This window comes from Xenopus laevis, chromosome 4S (assembly GCF_017654675.1).
Source record: "Xenopus laevis strain J_2021 chromosome 4S, Xenopus_laevis_v10.1, whole genome shotgun sequence".
Classification (NCBI taxonomy): domain Eukaryota; kingdom Metazoa; phylum Chordata; class Amphibia; order Anura; family Pipidae; genus Xenopus; species Xenopus laevis.
The window spans coordinates 130,294,974-130,320,974 of record NC_054378.1 but is presented as its reverse complement, the minus strand read 5'-3'; the positions used below and the strand labels follow the sequence as shown (position 1 = coordinate 130,320,974).

General features: G+C 41.4%; 1 protein-coding gene across 3 annotated transcripts in view; it reads left to right on the top strand.

Annotated features, from left to right (window-relative positions):
* LOC108704388 (voltage-dependent L-type calcium channel subunit alpha-1D) overlaps positions 1–26,001 on the top strand; it is a 147,779-nt gene that overhangs the window by 26,483 nt on the left and 95,295 nt on the right. For all 3 annotated transcript variants that reach the window (XM_041561867.1, XM_041561866.1, XM_041561868.1), the window contains exons 4-7: positions 19,669–19,808; positions 21,979–22,124; positions 24,733–24,885; positions 25,099–25,295. In XM_041561867.1, coding sequence (XP_041417801.1) covers positions 19,669–19,808; positions 21,979–22,124; positions 24,733–24,885; positions 25,099–25,295 — 636 coding nt within the window. The remainder of the gene's footprint in view (positions 1–19,668; positions 19,809–21,978; positions 22,125–24,732; positions 24,886–25,098; positions 25,296–26,001) is intronic.

The following is a 26,001-nucleotide window of genomic DNA, read 5'->3' as shown; positions in this document are numbered from 1 at the left end:
CCTGCAGCCTTGTGTCTTTATATGGTCACAGAACAACCCCTCAGTGACTTCTAATATCCTTATCATTTACAGTAGGGGGTACATGATCCCTTATAATACATGAGTGATACTCAGAGTTCCCTGTATAACTTAGCCTGCAGCCTTGTGCCTTTATATGGTCACAGAACAACCCCTCAGTGACTTCTAATATCCTTATCATTTACAGTAGGGGGTACATTATCCCTTATAATACATGAGTGATACTCAGAGTTCCCTGTATAACCCTGGCTGCAGCCTTGTGCCTTTATACAGTAATATAATTCCTTTGTGACTTATATTATACAATATTCACTATGTTGTTGGATGCATTTATATTGGGAGGATGTGGTTACCTAGCGACACCATATAATAAAGTATAAAGTGCTGCATGCATGGCCTTATAGTGTTTGTACAAGGTCACTGCAGGAACATGAACAATAGAAAAATGACCTTAGTACATGGAAGTTTAGTGGAACAGATGCTCGGTGTTGCTGTAAATTATATTCATTACACTGAGAACAGATGTATTGGGCTGACACCAATAGAATTCTGCTTCTCGTGTCTTTAGTTTTGCCTTTTTATTTGCTTCTTATATTGACATGAAGGGGGAATGCATAAGATTCATAGAATTATGGAATTCATATTATCCATTGAGTTCAGGTGGAGCAATGTATACGATTGTTTGAGTTCTGATGGGGGAATGTGTAAGATCCATTGAGTTCTTGTTGGACAATGCTTAAGATCCATTGAGTTCTGGTGGGGGACTGCATACCATCCATTGAGTTCTTTCCCAATTACTTCTATTTTCTATTTGTGAATGTTTATCTAATATTTAAGTGTAAAGTTTCAGGTTTCCCCTTCTTATGTATTTGTGAAGCAGCTGTGGGAGAGGGGTCGGCGACCCTGTAACTGATCCATGAGTTGATCTATGTGTTTGTCCCTGAGTGTCATTAAAGGCAACTGTTAGACTTGATACAATAGTTACACTTATATTCCCCATAGATCCTACTGAGAAATGGATCAACTAATGGATCAGCCAATTGGAACAGAACCTGCACCTGGATCACTGAGCTGCCCCACTCACACTCACACTCACTCACTTTAAAAGCAATTAAAGAAAGACCTTTATTTGATTTTATTGACTGTCAAAGGCCATTGTGAGTCATTTAGTTGGTCAATTTCCGGGGTTGTCGTTCGCACTCTACTGTCCTACCTGCCCCCATGTGGCCCCCATATTGCCCAGAAGTTCGGGGGTTTATTCACAGCTCAGTTAGTGGGAGAGAGTGATGTGCTGCCTGTGAGTCTCATCCTCCCCAACTCACAGTGACGTGAATCAACACAATCGCTTTAGGACATATAATAATAATATCACAATATCTACAGTTACATGGAGCAGACCCAGTGGCTGCTGGGGGGTTTGCACAGGAATAGGGGGCTTGTTGGAGCCCTGACTGATACAGAGGTACAAAGAGTATTCCCAGTAACTGGTTACACCACTATTACTGGTTATATGAGCACAAGTCCCCCCAGTATACAAGGACAGATAATCATTGCACCCTTTGTCCTGTATGTTATGAGTACATATGGTCAGCTTAGGATCTTAGATAAAAAACATTTATTGCTAAACCTACTATAGTGTGTAACATCCCCCTACACTGTGAGTTGTGCCTGTGTATCCAGCTAGAGGGGCCCTGGGCTCCCACAACACACAAATGTTCAGACACCCAAATAGCTTTTCCCATTAAAACCATGTGGGACATAAGGACGGTGAGTCTTTGTCTGTTTGTCTGGTCTCTGATCTGTCCGTCTCCTCTGGGAATTGCCCTGGGAATGTTCTCACACAACTGATTGGACTCCACAGAGACATCAAGGAAGCCGAGTCCCTTCTTATTCTGGGAAACTGTCTGCTGCGTCTGTGTGATTAGAATACCGGGATACTGGGGGGAATAGATAAGGTTAATGGGATACTGGGGAGACATAGGTAACGATACTGGGGAGGAATAGATAAGAATACAAGGGATACTGGGGAGGGATATATAAGGGTACTGGGATACTGGGGAGACATAGATAAGGATACTGAGATACTGGGGCGATAGATAAGGATACTGGGATACTGGGGAGGAATAGATAAGGATACTGGGATACTGGGGAGAAATAGATAAGGATACAGGGATACTGGGAAGGAATATATAAGGATAGTGGGATACTGGGGAGACATAGATAAGGATACTGGGATACTGGGAAGGAATAGATAAGGATACTGGGATACAGGGGAGGAATAGATAAGGATACTGGGGAGAAATAGATAAGGATACTGGGATACTGGGAAGGAATAGATAAGGATACTGGGATACAGGGGAGGAATAGATAAGGATACTGGGGAGAAATAGATAAGGATACAAGGGATACTGGGAAGGAATATATAAGGATAGTGGGATACTGGGGAGACATAGATAAGGATACTGGGATACTGGGGAGGAATAGATAAGGATACTGGGATACTGGGGAGAAATAGATAAGGATACAGGGATACTGGGAAGGAATAGATAAGGATAGTGGGATACTGGGGAGACATAGATAAGGATACTGGGATACTGGGAAGGAATAGATAAGGATACTGGGATACAGGGGAGGAATAGATAAGGATACTGGGGAGAAATAGATAAGGATACAAGGGATACTGGGAAGGAATAGATAAGGATTTGGGGATACTGGGGATATGAGGAATAGCTAGGGATAATGGGGATGAATTGGTTAGGATACAGGAGGGATACTGGGAATATGAGGAACATTCATCTGTGACTGTATTAACAGTGAGTTCCTGCTGTAAATCACAATCCCCATATAAGTCTCCACAGTTACGGAATGTTCTGTACTTCAGTGGTTTATTTATGTTTGGGGGGGCTATATAGATGAACTGCTCAGCCCCCTGTAACTAGGGAAAGGGACACATTCTGTTAGATAAAGTAGATATTATATGTAGTGTATGAACCTGGAACATGTACTTTACTTTCTACATATAGACGACAGTCTGTGACAAAAGTCTTAATCAGTATCATGGAAAGTAATAAATATATATATATAGAGAGTATATGTAAGTATGTGCTTAGATTCAGTGAATAGAGTGGCCCTTGGCAGTGGCCGTGTCTGGAGAATAAAAGCACATTTATTCCAGGACATTTCTCATTTTAACTCATAGAATAGAGAGCTGAGCTGCCTGGCCGCACTCTCTCGCTTGGATACACAGACATAAAGTCATATAAAAGCCAGTGATAAAGAAGAACTACATTGTGTAGAAATGCTCAGAGCTTTATCCAGTCTAATTGCTTGCTCTGTGGTTAAAGGGGAACTAACATAACACACCTGCACTTGATTTATGGTTTCCCACAGGCATACAGTATCTTATATATAACAGATCTTTCTGTAATTAGGATCTTCATACCTTAAGTCTGCCAGAAAATCATATAAACATGAAATAAAGCCAATAGGCTGATTCTGTTTCCAATAAGGATTAATTATATCTTAGTTGGGATCAAGTACAAGCGACTGTTTTATTATTACACAGAAAAAGGAAATTATTTTTTAAAATTTGAATTATTTGGATAAAATGGAGTCTATGAGAGACTGCCTTTCTGTAATTTGGAGCTTTCTGGATAACAGGTTTCCAGATAACTGATATATATATATATCTCACAGTGAGGTGCTTTCACTATGTAAACAATGTAAAAGTTAATTGTAGCATGAACTTCCCCTTTAAATAAGCCCCATGGCCCATAATATGCCCTTCAACCCCCCCCCCCATGTTATTGTGCTGGCGAGGGCCAATCTCTCCCTTATCTGCAGGCAATACCCCCCCATATATCAGCACATGTCCAATTGCACCCGACTTTTCATCACATACAAGAATTCACAGTGATTATTATTCCTGATCTCTCCTAGAATGTCAGTCCTTCATATTTATCTGATAAACTCCCTGCACCCTCTGAGAGATGCTCATTAGAATCAGGGGGAACAGAGCAGCCACTTATAAGCACAGGCTGGATCATGTGACCACTCTCTCTGTCTCTCTGCTTTCTATAGTACGTGGGGAACTGATTATCTGGAAAGCAGAGGGACTTCAAGTCTCTTCAAGGGCAAAGGAGGGGTTCAATGATACTGCTAGCCTAAGGGGTCTGGGGAAATGGTTCATATGAGTCAGAAGCAGATTATCATGACTTCCTCTCAGTTTGTATGTCTGTGTATAATGAAATATATTTATATTAGTAGGGATAGTTAAAAGTCGCTCTGTACAGACTATGAGCAAATTAAGGGACTGTTCCTGCTGAATTGTGCTTAGTACAGGGAATACCTATGCTGCCATAGTTTTATGGGATCTCTCTGTACAGACTATGAGCAAACTTAGGGACTGTTCCTGCTGAATTGTGCTTAGTACAGGGAATACCTATGTACCATAGTTTTATGGGATCTCTCTGTACAGACTATGAACAAACTTAGGGACTGTTCCTGCTGAATTGTGCTTAGTACAGGGAATACCTATGCTGCCATAGTTTTATGGGATCTCTATGTACAGACTATGAGCAAACTTAGGGGCTGTTCCTGCTGAATTGTGCTTAGTACAGGGAATACCTATGCTGCCATAGTTTTATGGGATCTCTCTGTACAGACTATGAGCAAATTAAGGGACTGTTCCTGCTGAATTGTGCTTAGTACAGTGGAATACCTATGTACCATAGTTTTATGGGATCTCTCTGTACAGACTATGAGCAAACTTAGGGACTGTTCCTGCTGAATTGTGCTTAGTACAGGGAATACCTATGCTGCCATAGTTTTATGTGATCTCTCTGTACAGACTATGAGCAAACTTAGGGACTGTTCCTGCTGAATTGTGCTTAGTACAGGGAATACCTATGCTGCCATAGTTTTATGGGATCTCTATGTACAGACTATGAGCAAACTTAGGGGCTGTTCCTGCTGAATTGTGCTTAGTACAGGGAATACCTATGCTGCCATAGTTTTATGGGATCTCTCTGTACAGACTATGAGCAAATTAAGGGACTGTTCCTGCTGAATTGTGCTTAGTACAGTGGAATACCTATGTACCATAGTTTTATGGGATCTCTCTGTACAGACTATGAGCAAACTTAGGGACTGTTCCTGCTGAATTGTGCTTAGTACAGGGAATACCTATGCTGCCATAGTTTTATGGGATCTCTCTGTACAGACTATGAGCAAATTTAGGGGACTGTTCCTGCTGAATTGTGCTTAGTACAGGGAATACCTATGCTGCCATAGTTTTATGTGATCTCTCTGTACAGACTATGAGCAAATTTAGGGGGCCGTTCCTGCTGAATTGTGGGAGAATACCTTTGCTGCCATAGTTTTTTTAAGAAAAATAAGGAAATTAATTAGACATCCACCTCATTATATATTTAAATATCAGGTGGAAATAAAACTATGTAGACACATACAGTAAGGGGCCCATTTACTTAGTTGGAGTGAAGGAATAGAATAAAAAAAACTTCGAATTTCGAATGTTTTTTTTGGCTACTTCGACCATCGAATTGGCTACTTCGACCTTCGACTACGACTTCAACTTCAAATCGAACGATTCGAACTAAAAATCGTTTGAATATTTGACCATTCGACAGTAGTAGTACTCGTACTCTCTCGTTGCTCATTGGATCACATGGGAATTTGTGGCTGTGGTTTTCCTGGGAAACCATTAATCTGAATAATTCATTTAAATGTAACACTTCAATGTTGCGGCTGCAGCACCAGGGTTGCACATCAGCCTGTTTTTCTTAAAACAATTTCTGCGAGAATTTGGTCAATAATGAACTAGAAACGTTGTTACTATAAAGAACAGAGGGTGAATAGAAATAAGTGGCACAGAGAGATGCCCGGGATCTTCATGGGTTCAGAGCTGACTCTGCTGGAGCCTTAACATTGGGGTTAATCATACGGCTGATCAGAAACCAAACAGAATCAATAAAGAATTAATAACTTCCTCTTTAAATTAGAAGCATCCGAGTGTAAAGATCTCTCATAAGCTGAAAGGTATACACTGTATATACTGTATATATTCTTATACTTCTCAGCTTCTCCTTAAAAGGCCAGTGCCACGAGGAAATGACTCGGCTTTCTGCAGAAAGGGATCCGTGTAGAGCAAAATATTTATATTGTAGGAGCAGATTTATAAAGGTGTCAGGAAATTCTGTTGTGACAAAGGCTTTATTCCCAACTCCGGAATCATAAAAATGACTGTTATGTGTTGTAACTCTTTCTGCTGCATTCTGTGGGGAGGAAAGGGTGGGTTTGGAATTAAACGGAAACGATGGGATTTTTTGCATAACCTTTATTTTACTATGGGATTTATGTTATGTACATTAAAATACATCTACATGCATATAGGAATCAATATGGCACCTCCTCCTCCCATATGTATAAATACAAATATACAGAGAAGGAATGTTCTGGGCACACAATAAGCTATACCCTCATACTGTACTGTCTAAGGGAATCAATATGGCACCTCCTCCTCCCATATGTATAAATACAAATATACAGAGAAGGAATGTTCTGGGCACACAATAAGCTATACCCTCATACTGTACTGTCTAAGGGAATCAATATGGCACCTCCTCCTATATGTATAGTAAATACAAATATACAATAATACAAATAAAGAGAAGATACAATAGAACCCTGATTTTACATTTTCTAAAGGCGTAGCATCAAAGTGGTAAAAATTCCTGGAAAATTTAACATTTGAGTACTTAATGGAGTTGTTCACCTTTAAATTAGTACATTTTTAGTCTGATGTAGAGAGGGATATTCTGAGACAATATGCAATAGGTTTTCATTTTTTATTATTTGTGGTTTTTGGCCCTAATCTGGGCCGAAACGTTGGACACGTGAGTGATGTTTGAATAAACTTTTCTTTGATTGAGAATTTTGGAGTGCTGGTCTGCTTTGAAGATTATATATATATATATATATGTGTGTGTGTATATATATATATATATATATATATAGCCTTCAAGAAGGACCAGCACTCCACTTGTTCAGGTGATCAAAAAATCTTTTATTTCACATCAAGCGTGTATCCAACGTTTCGGCCCACATTGGGGCCTTTATCATCCTTGATAAAGGCCCCAATGTGGGCCGAAACGTTGGATACACGCTTGATGTGAAATAAAAGATTTTTTGATCACCTGAACAAGTGGAGTGCTGGTCCTTCTTGAAGGCTACATATTTCTATTTGACCGCTGCACCCACGAAATTGTAAAGGAAAGAGTGCGGGTACTAACTGGACATTTATATATATATATATATATATATATATATATATATATGTGTGTGTGTATATATATATATATATATATATATATGTGTGTGTGTGTGTGTGAGTATATATATGTGTGTGTGTGTATATATAATATATATATATATATATATGTGTGTGTGTGAGTGTGTGTGTATATATAATATATATATATATATATATATATATATATGTGGGGGTGTGTGTGAGTATATATAATATATATATGTGTGTGTGTGTGAGTATATATAATATATATATATATGTGTGTGTGTGAGTATATATAATATAGTATAGTATAGTATATATAATATATATATATATAGTATGTGTGGGTCTGTAGATATATAGAAATATATATTGTACAAGGGAGTTGTTGAAGGGAATTTTATGAGCTGAGTGAAATAGTGGAGGGAACAGAGAGAGGAAACATTGGAACAAACAGAGCCGGGAATAATAATAATAATGATCTCAGTTGTGGTTCTGGGGTATAAAGCGACTCTGTGATGGACTTACTACTGGTTTACTCTGGAGTGACACAGGCCCAGCACAGAGACGGATGTACAAAGCTCCAGTGATACAATGTGTCTGCGCTCTGTCACACTATATATATATATTATACATCCCACGTCTGGGAGAAAAGTCAGAGCATTGGGGAATGTAAACAAAATCCTGAGCACGGGGCACATTTACCTCTCACAGGAACAAGGTGTCAGGGGGATTAATATGAAAGAGCCTCTCCGGAGACACCTCCCTCCCTCCCTGTGAATGTGACACTGCAAATTATTTTCATGCAGTCGCAGGGGCGCATTATTCTGACAAATCTCTACAGTCTCTGCAGCATCCGCACGGCCGTAACTTTATTCTCATGTGAGTAATCACTTGTGATGGGCTCCCTGTCCATTCACTTGAAAATACGTATCCTTTAAAGGACAACTTAACCCTGAAAGATATTAATCCAGAATTTACTGTAGCAGCCTAGAGGTTTAGCAGCCCTATAACAGTAATGCTCCAGGCCTTTACCTTAGCAGTTTCTCATCTCCTGATCTTGTTACTGTGAGTCAGTGGCACTGCACATGCTCAGTGGGCTCTGGGGAGGAGCTAAGCTTAGGGGTTATGGGAAATCATCAAGCAGAAATTGAGGTTGCATCTGTCATAGAAGCTAAAGGGCTGATTATGAATCAATTGTGATGCAGGCTGCACTGATTTCTATTCAGTGTTTAGCTTCTCGTTTTAGAGAAAACGTAGCATCTGTAAACAATCTTGTAAAAAAAAAAAAATATTGGGAGCCTGAAGATGAAGCCTTCCTGGGATTCTGGTGCAAAGGTGTGAGGGATATTGAGGAAATGTCATGCCCGACACTTGTTTTATAAAACAACCCAAAAACAATGGCTTTCCTAGGCAAGACTGAATCTGCTTGTACTCAGGAAGGTGGCAACACACTCACATTATCATCGTCATCATCATTTATTTATTTATATAGCGCCGACAAGATACACAGTGCTTTACCTTATTTATAACGAACAGGGAACAAATGGTGGATAACAAACAAAGGTTATAGATACAATAGGATTAGAGGGCTACACACGAGAGTTTCGGTTGAAATGAGCCTCTTAGCTATAGTGACACAGCGTACCACAAATTCTCCTCAGGACACCAGTCACATGCTAATAGAGGGGTGTGCATGGAGAATGAGGACCATATAAACCAATCAGATGGGTTTGCATGGAGATTGGGGAGCATATTGTAATAAAAGAAACTCACCCTGGTGGTCTAGGGGTGCGGCGGGGACGCCCACTGCTCCTCTGTCTGCTCTGTCGCCGCTCATTAGGGCGCGGGCGCCCGCGTCTCGTCTTCTTTATAGACGCGGACGTGCTGGCGTGATGATGTCAGCACGCAGAGGCGTGCAATGGTGCGAAATTCAAACGCTCAAAAGGGGATTTTGGCTTGTAGATCATTGCCCGTGATAGGAATTTGTTCCTGGAGCTTTCTGAGTGTTTGCTATCCTGTTTTGAACCTGTTTTGATTCCTGTTGTGACCCCTGCCTGGCTTTTGGACTATTCTGACCTCTGGATCCTGACAGGCCCGGACTGGCAATCTGTGGGTTCTGGCAAATGCCAGAGGGGCTGCTATAAGGTCCCATTGAAAGTAAGTATTTAGTGGGCTGGTGGGGCTGTTTGGGCCTCTATGTGTGCCTCTGTGTACCTGAAATTCCAGGGCCTGTTTTAATTCTCAGTCCGGACCTGGATCCTGACCTTTGCCTGAATATCGACTACTCCTTCTGCTTAACCCTCTGATTGACTACCTGGTTTGACCCTTGCCTGCCTGACTACGTTTACTCTCTGACTGCCCCGACCCGGCCTGATCTGACTACTCTATTGCCTAACGTCTTGTACTATGACCTTTTGCCCAAAGACTTTCGCTAACAGTCGTGCCCCTCTGCCTATCCAGAACCTCTAGCCTTGCACCTCTCATTTAAGTCCTGGTGGCATCCAAGTAGCTGAGGGCTCTACACTACAGGTGAAGCACGAGCCGAGACCAGGGTGCTTGGCATTTGTTCTGGTGTTGGGTGCCGACCATGACACATATAAACTCATCTGAGGGGTGTGCATGGAGATTGAGGACCATATAAATCAATCAGAGGAATGTGCATGAATAATGAGGACCATATAAACTAATCAACAGGGTGTTCATGGAAAATGAGGACCATATAAACCAATCAGATGGGTGTGCATGGAGATTGGGGAGCATATAAACTGATCTGAGGGGTGTGCATGGAAATTGAGGACCATATAAACCAATCAGAGGGGTGTGTATGGAGAATGCATGAACTTGCTTAACTCTATCTGTTTAAATAGAATTATAAGGGAGGTGTGGGGCATAAAGTAGCAGGACGGTGGCTATATCAGAATATAAGAAATATACAGTGTATAATATAAGAAATATACAGTGTATAATATAAGAAATATACAGTGTATAACATAAGAAATATACAGTGTATAATATAAGAAATATACAGTGTATAATATAAGAAATATATAGTGTATAACATAAGAAATATATAGTGTATAATATAAGAAATATATAGTGTATAACATAAGAAATATATAGTGTATAATATAAGAAATATACAGTGTATAATATAAGAAATATACAGTGTATAATATAAGAAATATACAGTGTATAATATAAGAAATATAAGAAATATACAGTGTATAATATAAGAAATATACAGTGTATAATATAAGAAATATACAGTGTATAATATAAGAAATATACAGTGTATAATATAAGAAATATACAGTGTATAACATAAGAAATATACAGTGTATAATATAAGAAATATACAGTGTATAACATAAGAAATATACAGTGTATAATATAAGAAATATACAGTGTATAATATAAGAAATATATAGTGTATAACATAAGAAATATACAGTGTATAATATAAGAAATATACAGTGTAAAATATAAGAAATATACAGTGTATAATATAAGAAATATACAGTGTATAATATAAGAAATATACAGTGTATAATATAAGAAATATACAGTGTATAATATAAGAAATATACAGTGTATAATATAAGAAATATACAGTGTAGTATAAGAAATATACAGTGTATAATATAAGAAATATACAGTATATAATATAAGAAATATACAGTGTATAATATAAGAAATATACAGTGTATAGTATAAGAAATATACAGTGTATAATATAAGAAATATACAGTGTATAGTATAAGAAATATACAGTGTATAGTATAAGAAATATACAGTGTATAGTATAAGAAATATACAGTGTATAATATAAGAAATATACAGTGTATAGAATAAGAAATATACAGTGTATAGTATAAGAAATATACAGTGTATAATATAAGAAATATACAGTGTATAGTATAAGCAAAGGATGCAGTACACCCAGCTAAGGGCCCCAGAGAGCAGGTAGGAGGGGGTAGATTAGAGGGGGTAGAATAGATACATTGAAATGTGTATATAATTAGGTGCAATAAAACAGTTCAAGACGGAGGCATAAATACAGGGAGCAGCCCTCCTGCAAGGTTGGTGGGGTAAAGGCTCATGGGATAGATAAAAAGCAATAAAGCAAAGGACTGAAGGAAAACCATTAGTACTGTACATGGGAAGCTGCTTTTTCTCCACTGTCAATTTCTGGCTTTTTATTTGAAGGAATCTCAACTATTTTGACAGTTTCACGTGTAGAGGCGCTAATAATTGACTGTTCATGTGAGTCCTGCCCCTTTAATGGGACATTAACCCTGTCATAACAAATCTTAGACTCTATTGCTTTCTATATATTGCGCCGAGCCTGCACGCTCTAAATATAAGTGCCGGCGTCATCTGTTGGGAATCCCTCATCCAGCGGGATTGAGCTATTTTACCTTTTAGAGACATGGAGAAGTGCGGCCGATAGATGGAGGGGCCCCATGCACTGGCTATTTCATATGCGCACTTACTGTCAGTTTACTGAAACACAAATAAATTGGACTTTTTATAACTTTAAGGCCTGGTGTGGATCTGTGTATCAACTGCCTCTGTTACGTTATGTGGAAGTGTAAATGCAGGTATGGGATCTGTTGTCTGGAATCCCATTATCCAGAAAGGTCTAAATTATGGAAAGGCCGTCTCCCATAGACGCCATTTTATCCAAATGTTATAAAATGATTTCCCTTTTCTGTGTAATAACAAAACAGTAGCTTGTACTTGATCCTGTCATGGCCCGAAGGCTCAGTTTGAAGTAGCGGACCAAGGAGGAAGCTTTGAGGTTTCCAAACACAGTTCGCGGTACAAAATGGGGTCAAGAAGAAGGGTAGTCAGACGGGCAGATCAGTTCAGGCAGCAAGAATTTGTAGATGGGAAACAGGCAGAAGTCGAGATCAAGAGTCCAAAAACACAATAATCGCACCCAGGAACACAGTGAAGCAAGGGCTGTAGGCCTCCTTTTAAAGCTGAATTTTGGCGCAAAAAGGTGCGTGGTGACGTCATGCGTCACGTGCTGATGTTGCACGTCGAAGCTGCACTTTTTGACGCTGGCGTCGTGACGTTTGACGCTGGAGACAAGTCGCTGCATCCAAAACAAGACACTGGCGTCAACTTCCCACGTGGTCTGCCTGTGCGCCACCATTTTGGATTGGACGCCGACGGGGAAGGACGCGCCGGACTGTGCTCCTTACAGATCCCAACTAAGATATAATTAATCCTTATTGGAAGCAAAATCAGCCTATTGGGTTTATTTCATGTTTATATGATTTTCTAGTCGAGTTAAGTTATGAAGATCCAAATTACAGAAACATCCATTATCCAGAATACCCCAGATCCCAAGAATTCTGGATAAAAGGTCCAATACATGTAATAATAAAACAGTAGCTTGTACTTGATCCCAGCTAAGATATAATTAATCCTTATTGGAAGCAAAACCAGCCTATTGGCTTTATTTCATGTTTATATGATTTTCTAGTAGACTCAAAGTATGAAGATCCAAGTTATGGAAAGATCTGCAATCAGGAAAACCCCAGTTCCGAGCAATTTCTTCTCAAGACTTGTGCTAGAGATCATTTCTCATGCAACTGATTGAGCAGTGCCCTGAATCGCCTGGTGCCCACAGCCAGCTCCTACAAATGCCCCGGTACCAGCCATATCTCTAATGGGTAATGTCCCAATAAAATCAGCCCCATGTTCAGCAGTGTCAAGCATTTATGCACCAGTCAATGGATAGCGGAGCTGGGACTGTGTTAAAAGGCCTCCAGATGCTGCACAAGTCAGAGCAAAGTTCTGAAGTATAAGTATAAGTATTCCAGCTTGAGTCCATAGTGGGAGGTCCTGGTTCTGAAGACCCTGAAAAGTCCCACTTAGATGCCGAATAAGGGCGTCTTATTGTTTTTGTCTGCGGGTATTTAGGTAAGAGGGGCCAACGTCACAACCTACTGTTTTTTTCAGGAGGACCCTAGATAATATTATCCAGTGCTTTATTTCAAGGCACAATTAAAGGGTTAAAGGGGTTGATCAACGGTTAGTATGAAGTAGAGAGGGATATTCTGAGACAATTTGCAATTGGTTTTCATTTTTTATCATTTGTGGTTTTTGAGTTATTTAGCTTTTTATTCAGCAGCTCTCCAGTTTGCAGTTTCAGCCATCTGGTTGCTAGGGCCCAAATTCCCCTAGCAACCCTGGATTGATTGGAATAAGAGACTGGAATATGAATAAGAGAGGCCTGGACAAAAAGATGAGGAATAAAAAGTAGCAATTACAATCTATTTCTAGCCTTAAAGAGCATTTGTTTTTAGATGGGGTCAGTGACCCCCAGTGAAAGCAGGAAAGAGTCAGAAGAAGGAGGCAAATCATTTAAAAAATTCACAAAAATAAACAATGAAGACCAATTGGAAAGTTGCTTAGATTTGGCCATTCTATAATAAACTAAAAGTTAACATAAAGGTGTTGCACGTTATGGAAGAAGCTGATTATTCAGCACCAGGGACAGCGGCAGTTTCCGCACAAATGCGATTCCGACCCTCAGTAAACGCAATAAATCTAAATGTGTCTATTGAAATACAACAAATCTTCTCTCTTTCCCAAGTGGAGATTCATTTCAACCAAAAACAATTTCAGTGTTATATTTACACGCGCAAAACAAAATCCGATCCATAAGTGCCGCTCTAGAAAGCGGGAAGAAGTGTTTCCAGGACTTATAGGTACATCCATTATATTATATGGACTTATATGTGCATCCATTATATTATATGGACTTATATGTGCATCCATTATATTATATGGACTTATATGTGCATCCATTATATTATATGGACTTATATGTGCATCCATTATATTATATGGACTTATATGTGCATCCATTATATTATATGGACTTATATGTGCATCCATTATATTATATGGACTTATATGTGCATCCCTTATATTATATGGACTTATATGTACATCCATTATATTATATGGACTTATATGTACATCCCTTATATTATATGGACTTATATGTGCATCCATTATATTATATGGACTTATATGTGCATCCATTATATTATATGGACTTATATGTACATCCATTATATTATATGGACTTATATGTACATCTATTATATTATATGGAATTATATGTACATCCATTATATTATATGGACTTATATGTACATCCATTATATTATATGGAATTATATGTACATCCATTATATTATATGGACTTTTATGTACATCCATTGTGCTGCATCTGGCACCTCCACAGGGTTTATATAGTAGGTAATTCATACAAAGCTTTAGTTATGGGTTCTATAAGGCTGACAGTCACAACTTGCCTTTTGAGCACAATCCTAGAGACAAAGTCTCACTGGCTAATGGCACAAGAGCTGTTTGTTGGGAGACTGGTTAGTGAAAACCAAAGTTACAGGCTCCCAGGAGGCTGGATAATGGGACATATGACAATGAGTTGTGGCACCCGTAGTTGTTCTACTCTTGGCCCTCTGTCTCTCATCCACTAATTGGGGATTTGGGCAACTGGACTGGATATGAAGCTGGTCTTACAGTTTTGTGCAGGAAAATAAGTACAGGGAAAGCAAAGGTCCCGACTGCAAAGGTCTCTCTCCCCCTCTGTCACTCTGACCCTCTGTCTCTCTCAACCTCTGTCACTCTGACCCTCTGTCTCTCTCAACCTCTGTCTCTCTCACCCTCTGTCTCTCTCATCCTCTGTCTCTCTCAACCTCTGTCTCTCTCACCCTCTGTCGCTCTCACCCTTTGTCGCTCTCACCCTCTGTCTCTCTCACCCTCTGTCTCTCTCACCCTCTGTCTCTCTCAACCTCTGTCTCTCTCACCCTCTGTCTCTCTCACCCTCTGTCTCTCTCACTCTCTGTCTCTCTCACCCTCTGTCTCTCTCACCCTTTGTCGCTCTCACCCTCTGTCTCTCTCACCCTCTGTCTCTCTCATCCTCTGTCTCTCTCAACCTCTGTCTCTCTCACCCTCTGTCGCTCTCACCCTTTGTCGCTCTCACCCTCTGTCTCTCTCACCCTCTGTCTCTCTCAACCTCTGTCTCTCTCACCCTCTGTCTCTCTCACTCTCTGTCTCTCTCAACCTCTGTCACTTTGATCCCTCTGTCGCTCTCACCCTCTGTCACTTTGATCCCTCTGTCACTCTCACCCTCTGTCTCTCTCACCCTCTGTCTCTCTCATCCTCTGTCTCTCTCAACCTCTGTCTCTCACCCTCTGTCTCTCTCATCCTCTGTCTCTCTCAACCTCTGTCTCTCTCACCCTCTGTCCCTCTCACCCTCTGTCTCTCTCACCCTCTGTCTCTCTCACCCTCTGTCTCTCTCAACCTCTGTCTCTCTCAACCTCTGTCACTCTGACCCTCTGTCTCTCTCAACCTCTGTCACTCTGACCCTTTGTCTCTTTCAACCTCTGTCTCTCTCACCCTCTGTCTCTCTCATCCTCTGTCTCTCTCAACCTCTGTCTCTCTCACCCTCTGTCGCTCTCACCCTTTGTCGCTCTCACCCTCTGTCTCTCTCACCCTCTGTCTCTCTCACCCTCTGTCTCTCTCAACCTCTGTCTCTCTCACCTTCTGTCTCTCTCACCCTCTGTCTCTCTCACTCTCTGTCTCTCTCACCCTCTGTCTCTCTCAACCTCTGTCTCTCTCACCCTCTATCTCTCTCACCCTCTGTCTCTCTCAACCTCTATCTCTCTCAACCTCTGTCTCTCTCACCCTCTGTCTCTCTCAACCTCTGTCACTCTGACCCTCTGTCTCTCTCAACCGCTATCTCTCTCACCCTCTGTCTCTCTCAACCTCTGTCTCTCTCACCCTCTGTCGCTCTCATACTTTGTCTCTCTCACCTTCTGTCACTCTCACCCTCTGTCTCTCTCAACCTCTATCTCTCTCAACCTCTGTCTCTCTCACCCTCTGTCTCTCTCAACCTCTGTCACTCTGACCCTCTGTCTCTCTCAACCTCTGTCTCTCTCACCCTCTGTCTCTCTCAACCTCTGTCTCTCTCACCCTCTGTCTCTCTCAACCTCTGTCTCTCTCACCCTCTGTCTCTCTCAACCTCTGTCACTCTGACCCTCTGTCTCTCTCAACCGCTATCTCTCTCACCCTCTGTCTCTCTCAACCTCTGTCTCTCTCACCCTCTGTCGCTCTCATACTTTGTCTCTCTCACCTTCTGTCACTCTCACCCTCTGTCTCTCTCAACCTCTATCTCTCTCAACCTCTGTCACTCTGACCCTCTGTCTCTCTCAACCTCTGTCACTCTGACCCTCTGTCTCTCTCAACCTCTGTCTCTCTCACCCTCTGTCTCTCTCAACCTCTGTCTCTCTCACCCTCTGTCTCTCTCAACCTCTGTCTCTCTCACCCTCTGTCTCTCTCAACCTCTGTCTCTCTCACCCTCTGTCTCTCTCACCCTCTGTCACTCTGACCCTCTGTCTCTCTCAACCGCTATCTCTCTCACCCTCTGTCTCTCTCACCTTCTGTCACTCTCAGCATGTCATGGCGAGGGTTATTTGTATAAAGGGATATTTCTAATCCAGTCGCCATACAGTGAAAGAGTTAATGTGCTGAGTAAAGGGAAGTATCGCTGGCATTATATGGGCATGACTGCTCTGACCTACTTATAACTTTCATGTTCCATTTGCAGTCGCTTATAACTTTAGGGAGAAAAGATTAATCCAGATTAATTTGGCAGGTTTGCAGCCACCCTGCTCCTTCCCCAGTGCAGCAATTAACTGGGTTTCATGGTTTCCCGACTCCCATTGATAAAGGAGAAATGAAATAAATGGGAGAATGACTGTGATTTATCTGCTCCAGTGTGGGGTATAGGCACAAATAGGCTGTGTGTGAGTCACTATAGCAATTAAAGGCAAACTCAGCACAGTTATTTAGAGATATTTCTGCTGCTGGGCTTTCCCTGCCACTATAATGGTTTCTTCCACACTACATACAGGGCCGCCCTATTCTGTATATAACATGATATTGTCTCTCTCCCACAATCCTTATTTCCTCGCAAAGCCCTCCTATGCCCTGGGGCTCATACAAAGCATTGTGGCCCTTCCACTAGTGATGCACATGCCCACCCTAACCTGCCCTCCCCTAATCTGTACCCAGCCCAGGCCAATATGCTGTATTTACTTATATAGGAATTATATTATATAGGTATTATATTATACAGGCATTATATTATATAGATATTATATTATATAGACATTATATAGGCATTATATCATATAGGCATTATATTATATAGGCATTATATTATATAGGCATTATATTATATATATTATATAGATATAATATTATATAGGCATTATATTGTATAGGTATTATATTATATTATAATGGCATTATATCTTAAAGGCATTATATTATATAGGCATTTTATTATATAGGTATTATATTATATAGACAAAATATTATATAGGCATTATATTGTATAGGTATTATATTATATTATATCGATATTATATTATATAGACATTATATTATATAGGCATTATATCATAAAGGCATTATATTATATAGATATTATATTATATTATAAAGACATTATATTATATAGACATAATATTATATAGGCATTATATTATATAGGCATTATATTATATAGGTATTATTAAATAAACCCAATAGACTGGTTTTGCCTCCAATTATATCTTAGTTGGGATCAAGTACCAGTTACTGTTTTATTATTACACAGAAAAAGGAAATACATTTTTAAAAACTTGGATTATTTGATTATAATGGAGTCTGTGGCAGAGGGCCTTTCCTTAATTTGGAACCTTCTGGATAACAGGTTTCCGGATAACGGATCCCATACCTGTACAAGTGTCTTATTGTTACAGAAAAGAAGGTAATTAGTGCAAGGATGAGATATTGAATGTAGCAATAGGGCATTATGGGAAATGGCATGTAGGTCGGAGCTTTCTGGATACTGGGATAGCAGATGCCATACTCATGCATGTAAATGGAAGCCTGTTTAGTGCCAGTGCCTTATAATGGGTGTCACAACTCTGAGACTGGTGCCAGGAGACGGGGTCGGAGGGGGCTGTTGAACTTTCCAGAAACACTTCTTTGCAGTGATCATTTCCCGTAACTGCGCTGTAGGGCCCCTTCTTTCCCGCTTGCTGACAGGGAGGCAATATACAAAGCTGCGACTCAATATACTTTATAGCAAGGCAAGCCTTTGTCTTATTATAGGACACATATATACTGTATATATTTATATACTCAAGCTTGCTGGAAGTGAGGGAGAATATTCAGCCTAACTGGGCTTATTTCTGAACTCATTGCTGCCTTGTTCTTGAATGTATAAATTATGAGGGGCTACTCTAAGCACTTTTGTACATTCATTATTTATTTATTTTTAATTCCAAGATATTAAGGGATACATGTACTGTTAATATGAATGAATTGTGTTACAACATCGCCACCTGCTGGTCAGTTTCCCACCAGTCTGACCAGCAAGTAGTCAAGGAAGTTGTCAGGAGAAAGAAAGAGGCTGATGTTCTTCTGCTTAGGAATAAAATTAGAAACCTTTCTCACATCTTTCCTAAGCAGAAGAACATCCGCCTCTTTCTTTCTCTTTTCTTTTTGTATTATTTGTCCATCTCCAGCCAGAAAAGGGGGTTTTGCAAAGTCACATATAGACTGGAAATGCCTTGTAGCTGGGGGGCAGCAGACTGGGCTGAATAGTAAACAAAGTGCACAATTCTAGGCTATGGCCCTGTCATGTTTGTCTGTTATATGTTGAATTTCTCTCATTTAGTCTCATTCCCAGGTGATGGTGAATAACGGGGAAATGAATGATAAGTCAGATAATTGCACATACAGTACTCTGTATATATATATATATATATATTAATGGTGAATGACGGGGAAATGAATGATAAACAGATTAATGGCTGAAGGTCAGATAACAATGGGGCCCTTGTGCTGCCGGGGCCCTAATGACTAATGCCTGGGACAGATCTGATAGGGAACATATAACAACCCTGTGTCATTCCTCAAATACTTCTTATGGAAAGTGCCCTTGAATAAATACAGTTGCCAGCCAGGTCTCGTGCAACTACAACCCCCAACATCTGCAGCAGCAGCATCTGAGGACCAACCGCATGGCAGCAGGATCTCTACATTCCCATTGGGCACCTGGTGGTGGTGCTCTACAATTTCTAACAGCAGCCCTGCTGTCAGGGGATTCTGGGAGTTGTAGTTGAACGACATTTTTAGCACCACACTGCTCAGATGGGGTAAAGTCACACTCTCATATCATTTGCATTTGGATCTATCGCACGTTTTCATTGCACTTCTCTCTTGTGTTGCAGGAAACAGTAGAATATGCCTTCCTCATCGTTTTTACTATCGAAACCTTTTTGAAGATCGTCGCGTACGGATTAGTGATGCACCCCAACGCCTATGTACGGAACGGGTGGAACCTGCTGGATTTTGTTATAGTAATAGTGGGGTAAGTCACATATAGTGGGGCAGGTGGGGTATAATGTCACATATAGTGGGGCAGGTGGGGTATAATGTCACATATAGTGGGGCAGGTGGGGTATAATGTCACATATAGTGGGGCAGGTGGGGTATAATGTCACATATAGTGGGGGCAGGTGGGGTATAATGTCACATATAGTGGGCAGGTGGGTATAATGTCCACATATAGTGGGGCAGGTGGGGTATAATGTCACATATAGTGGGGCAGGTGGGGTATAATGTCACATATAGTGGGGCAGGTGGGGTATAATGTCACATATAGTGGGGCAGGTGGGGTATAATGTCACATATAGTGGGGCAGGTGGGGTATAATGTCACATATAGTGGGGCAGGTGGGGTATAATGTCACATATAGTGGGGCAGGTGGGGTATAATGTCACATATAGTGGGGCAGGTGGGGTATAATGTCACATATAGTGGGGCAGGTGGGGTATAATGTCACATATAGTGGGGCAGGTGGGGTATAATGTCACATATAGTGGGGCAGGTGGGGTATAATGGTCACATATAGTGGGGCAGGTGGGGTATAATGTCACATATAGTGGGGCAGGTGGGGTATAATGTCACATATAGTGGGGCAGGTGGGGTTATAATGTCACATATAGTGGGGCAGGTGGGGTATATGTCACATATAGTGGGGCAGGTTGGGTATAATGTCACATATAGTGGGGCAGGTTGGGTATAATGTCACATATAGTGGGGCAGGTGGGTATAATGTCACATATAGTGGGGCAGGTGGGGTATATTGTCACATATAGTGGGGCAGGTGGGGTATAATGTCACATATAGTGGGGCAGGTGGGGTATAATGTCACATATAGTGGGGCAGGTGGGGTATAATGTCACATATAGTGGGGCAGGTGGGGTATAATGTCACATATAGTGGGGCAGGTGGGGTATAATGTCACATATAGTGGGGCAGGTGGGTATAATGTCACATATAGTGGGGCAGGTGGGGTATAATGTCACATATAGTGGGGCAGGTGGGTATAATGTCACATATAGTGGGGCAGGTGGGGTATAATGTCACATATAGTGGGGCAGGTGGGGTATAATGTCACATATAGTGGGGCAGGTGGGGTATAATGTCACATATAGTGGGGCAGGTGGGGTATAATGTCACATATAGTGGGGCAGGTGGGGTATAATGTCACATATAGTGGGGCAGGTGGGGTATAATGTCACATATAGTGGGGCAGGTGGGGTATAATGTCACATATAGTGGGGCAGGTGGGGTATAATGTCACATATAGTGGGGCAGGTGGGGTATAATGTCACATATAGTGGGGCAGGTGGGGTATAATGTCACATATAGTGGGGCAGGGTGGGGTATAATGTCACATATAGTGGGGCGGGTGGGGTATAATGTCACATATAGTGGGGCAGGTTGGGTATAATGTCACATATAGTGGGGCAGGTTGGGTATAATGTCACATATAGTGGGGCAGGTGGGGTATAATGTCACATATAGTGGGGCAGGTTGGGTATAATGTCATATATAGTGGGGCAGGTTGGGTATAATGTCACATATAGTGGGGCAGGTTGGGTATAATGTCACATATAGTGGGGCAGGTTGGGTATAATGTCATATATAGTGGGGCAGGTTGGGTATAATGTCACATATAGTGGGGCAGGTTGGGTATAATGTCACATATAGTGGGGCAGGTGGGGTATAATGTCACATATAGTGGGGCAGGTTGGGTATAATGTCACATATAGTGGGGCAGGTGGGGTATAATGTCACATATAGTGGGGCAGGTGGGGTATAATGTCACATATAGTGGGGCAGGTTGGGTATAATGTCACATATAGTGGGGCAGGTATTGCTGGGACTTGATTGACCAAAAGGAGAATGAAACCCCCAGATCCTGCAGCGCAATGGTGGCAGGGGAACAAGCAGGGCTCAGGGGGTGGAATAGTTTATATACAATTTTGCAGAGGTGACCCCCCCCTAGATCAGCACTAGGGCGGCAGAAGCCATTGCTGAGCTCACATGATGGCGTCTGCTGACTCAGGACATTGGGAATTCCAACAATTTAATGACACTGGGGTCAAGTCCCCATTTTCCTTCTACAAGTGGGGTTACCACCAATAATGTTTAATTGGGCTCATTATGTCCCTCTCTCTTCTGATTGGCAGATTGTTTAGTGTAGTGCTGGAACAATTAACAACCAAAGAAGAGGAAGAAGATAACCATTCAACCGGCAAATCGGGGGGCTTTGATGTCAAAGCCCTCAGAGCCTTCCGTGTGCTGCGCCCCCTTCGTTTGGTCTCCGGTGTCCCCAGTAAGTTCAACTGACATTTTCTTTCTCAATGATAAAAAGATTGGATTTTGCACCCCTTAATGCCCCTGCCCTTGTGGTATAATTATATCACCCCTGAGTACCCCAAATCTGCCCTCCAGATGGGGGGGGGAAACGATAGTTTTCCGCTAAGTCCTGTGCTACACTCAGAGCTCATCCCTGGAGCGGGAGCCATGTTGTGGCACATCCATGTGTCCCGCTGATGCAATGTACACGTGCGCAAGAAGCGGGAATTAGTGGAGCTCTCTCATTTTGTGCATGAATGCACCCCAACATGGCCGCCTGCACTGGGAATGCTGAAAAATCACTATAGGTAACCAGAGTTCTGTTAGCTTGTACCTCTGTGACAGGGGCCCTTTAAGACATAAGGGGACAGTAACACCAAAAAATTAAAGTGTTTTTAAGCAATGAAAATGAAATGTAGTGTTGCCCTGCACTGGTACAACTGGTGTGTTTGCTTCAGAAACTCTACTATAGTTTATATAAACAAGCTGCTGTGTAGCCATGGGGGCAGCCATTCAAGCACAGGATATACAGTAGATAACAGATAAGTACTACTATAGTTTATATAAACAAGCTGCTGTGTAGCCATGGGGGCAGCCATTCAAGCACAGGATACACAGTAGATAACAGATAAGTACTACTATAGTTTATATAAACAAGCTGCTGTGTAACCATGGGGGCAGCCATTCAAGCACAGGATACACCGTAGATAACAGATAAGTACTACTATAGTTTATATAAACAAGCTGCTGTGTAGCCATGGGGGCAGCCATTCAAGCACAGGATACACAGTAGATAACAGATAAGTACTACTATAGTCTATATAAACAAGCTGCTGTGTAGCCATGGGGGCGGCCATTCAAGCACAGGATACACAGTAGATAACAGATAAGTACTACTATAGTTTATATAAACAAGCTGCTGTGTAGTCATGGGGGACAGCCATTCAAGCACAGGATACACAGTAGATAACAGATACGTACTACTATAGTTTATATAAACAAGCTGCTGTGTAGCCATGGGGCAGCCATTCAAGCACAGGATACACAGTAGATTACAGATAAGTACTACTATAGTTTATATAAACAAGCTGCTGTGTAGCCATGGGGCAGCCATTCAAGCACAGGATACACAGTAGATAACAGATAAGTACTACTATAGTTTATATAAACAAGCTGCTGTGTAGCCATGGGGCAGCCATTCAAGCACAGGATACACAGTAGATTACAGATAAGTACTACTATAGTTTATATAAACAAGCTGCTGTGTAGCCATGGGGGCATCCATTCAATCACAGGATACACAGTAGATAACAGATAAGTACTACTATAGTTTATATAAACAAGCTGTTGTGTAGCCATGGGGGCAGCCATTCAAGCACAGGATACACAGTAGATAACAGATAAGTACTACTATAGTTTATATAAACAAGCTGCTGTGTAGTCATGGGGGGCAGCCATTCAAGCACAGGATACACAGTAGATAACAGATAAGTACTACTATAGTTTATATAAACAAGCTGCTGTGTAGGCATGGGGGCAGCCATTCAAGCACTGGATTCACAGTAGATAACAGATAAGTACTACTATAGTTTATAGAAACAAGCTGCTGTGTAGGCATGGGGGCAGCCATTCAAGCACAGGATACACAGTAGATAACAGATAAGTACTACTATAGTTTATATAAACAAGCTGCTGTGTAGCCATGGGGGCAGCCATTCAAGCACAGGGATAACAGATACGTTCTAAAGAATCCCATTGTATCCTACAGAGCTTATCTTTTATCTACTGTGTATCCTGTGCTTGAATGGCTGCCCCCATGGCTACACAGCGGCTTGTTTATATAAACTATAGTAGTACTTATCTGTTATCTACTGTGTATCCTGTGCTTGAATGGCTGCCCCCATGGCTACACAGCAGCTTGTTTATATAAATTATAGTAGTACTTATCTGTTATCTACTGTGTATCCTGTGCTTGAATGGCTGCCCCCATGGCTACACAGCAGCTTGTTTATATAAACTATAGTAGTACTTATCTGTTATCTACTGTGTATCCTGTGCTTGAATGGCTGCCCCCATGGCTACACAGCAGCTTGTTTATATAAACTATAGTAGAGTTTCTGATGAAAACACACCAGTTGTTCCAGTGCAGGGCAACGCTACACTTTTATGTTTTGGTTACTATTCCTTTAAATCCTGAGCCATCCCCTGAGTTGCGCCCCTAAATCAGCCTTGCCCAATGGCATCAGATCTCTATGAAGTACTCGGTTAGTGGGGAGCTAATTGTCGTGCCAGCATGCCCAGCCATATCTCAAACATCATATTATTAGTTCCCCTTTAGAATCCCACGTCAGAGTGTTGTGAGCAGTTTATATTGTAGCTGTTCCAGATCTGATTGGCCGGATTCCAGCGGGTTCTGGTTTAGGCCTCTGCTGGGGACCATTAGTCGGCTGGTTCTGTGCGGGGACTATTTTTAGAGGCCTCGGATTTTAGAGGAGGGCAGTGCTTGGCGCAGCTTAATGGCCATTTATATTGTATTTATTTTTGCCCAAACACAATAAGGAATAACTTTCCCTTTCTCTCTGCAGGTTTACAGGTGGTGTTGAACTCCATTATTAAAGCCATGGTCCCGCTCCTTCACATCGCCCTCCTGGTCTTATTCGTCATCATCATTTACGCCATTATTGGCCTCGAGCTTTTTGTGGGAAAAATGCACAAATCCTGTTATCTCATTGGCACTGGTAGGTGGCACCGCTGGTGGGTATTTAGCAATTCTGCATAGTAGGAGGGGCCAACAAAGTCACATGATTATTCATTTATTGTGTCACCAGCTCCACCCTTATTATTTCTCCATCTGGGCATGGGTGGCATGTTGATGTGGCAGTTGGTTTGTCCAGAATCCTTATTGGCTGGGCAGAGAGTCAGGTGACTAAAGGCTTGTGCTTCTGATGCAGATTTACTCGCTGAAGACGAGCCAGCACCATGTGCGTTCTCAGGGAATGGCCGCGTGTGTCCGGTTAATGGTTCTGAATGTCGGACTGGATGGGCCGGACCTAACGGGGGAATCACCAACTTCGACAACTTTGCCTTTGCCATGTTGACCGTGTTCCAGTGTATCACTATGGAGGGATGGACAGATGTGCTCTACTGGGTGAGGCAATCCCTGGGGTCTATTTCTGTACAGACTATGAGCAAACTAAGGGACTGTTCCTGCTGAATTGGGCTTAAGGGATACTGCCATGGAAAAACATGTTTTTTTACAAAATGTATCAATTAATAGTGCTACTACAGCAGAATTATGAGCTGAAATCCATTTCTCAAACGAGCAAACAAATTTTTTTATATTCAATTTTGAAATCTGACATGGGGCTAGACATTTTGTCAATTTCCCAGCTGCCCCAAGTCATGTGACTTGTGCTCTGATAAACTTCAGTTACTCTTTACTGCTGTACTGCAAGTTGGAGTGATATCACCCCCTCCCTTTTCCCCCCCAGCAGCCTAACAACAGAACAATGGGAAGGTAACCAGAGATAACAGCTGCCTGGTAGATCTAAGAACAACAATCAATAGTAAAATCCAGGTCCCACACCTTCACACATTCAGTTACATTGAGAAGGAAAAACAACAGCCTGCCAGAAAGCAGTTCTCTCCTAAAGTGCAGGCACGAGTCACATAACTAGGGGCAGCTGGGAAATTGACAAAATGTCTAGCCCCATGTCAGATTTCAAAATTGAATATAAAAAAATCTGTTTGCTCTTTTGAGAAATGGAGTAGCACTATTAACTGATGTGTTTTGAAAAAAACATGTTTTCCGATGACAGGATCCCTTTAGTACACGGAATACCTATGCTGCCATA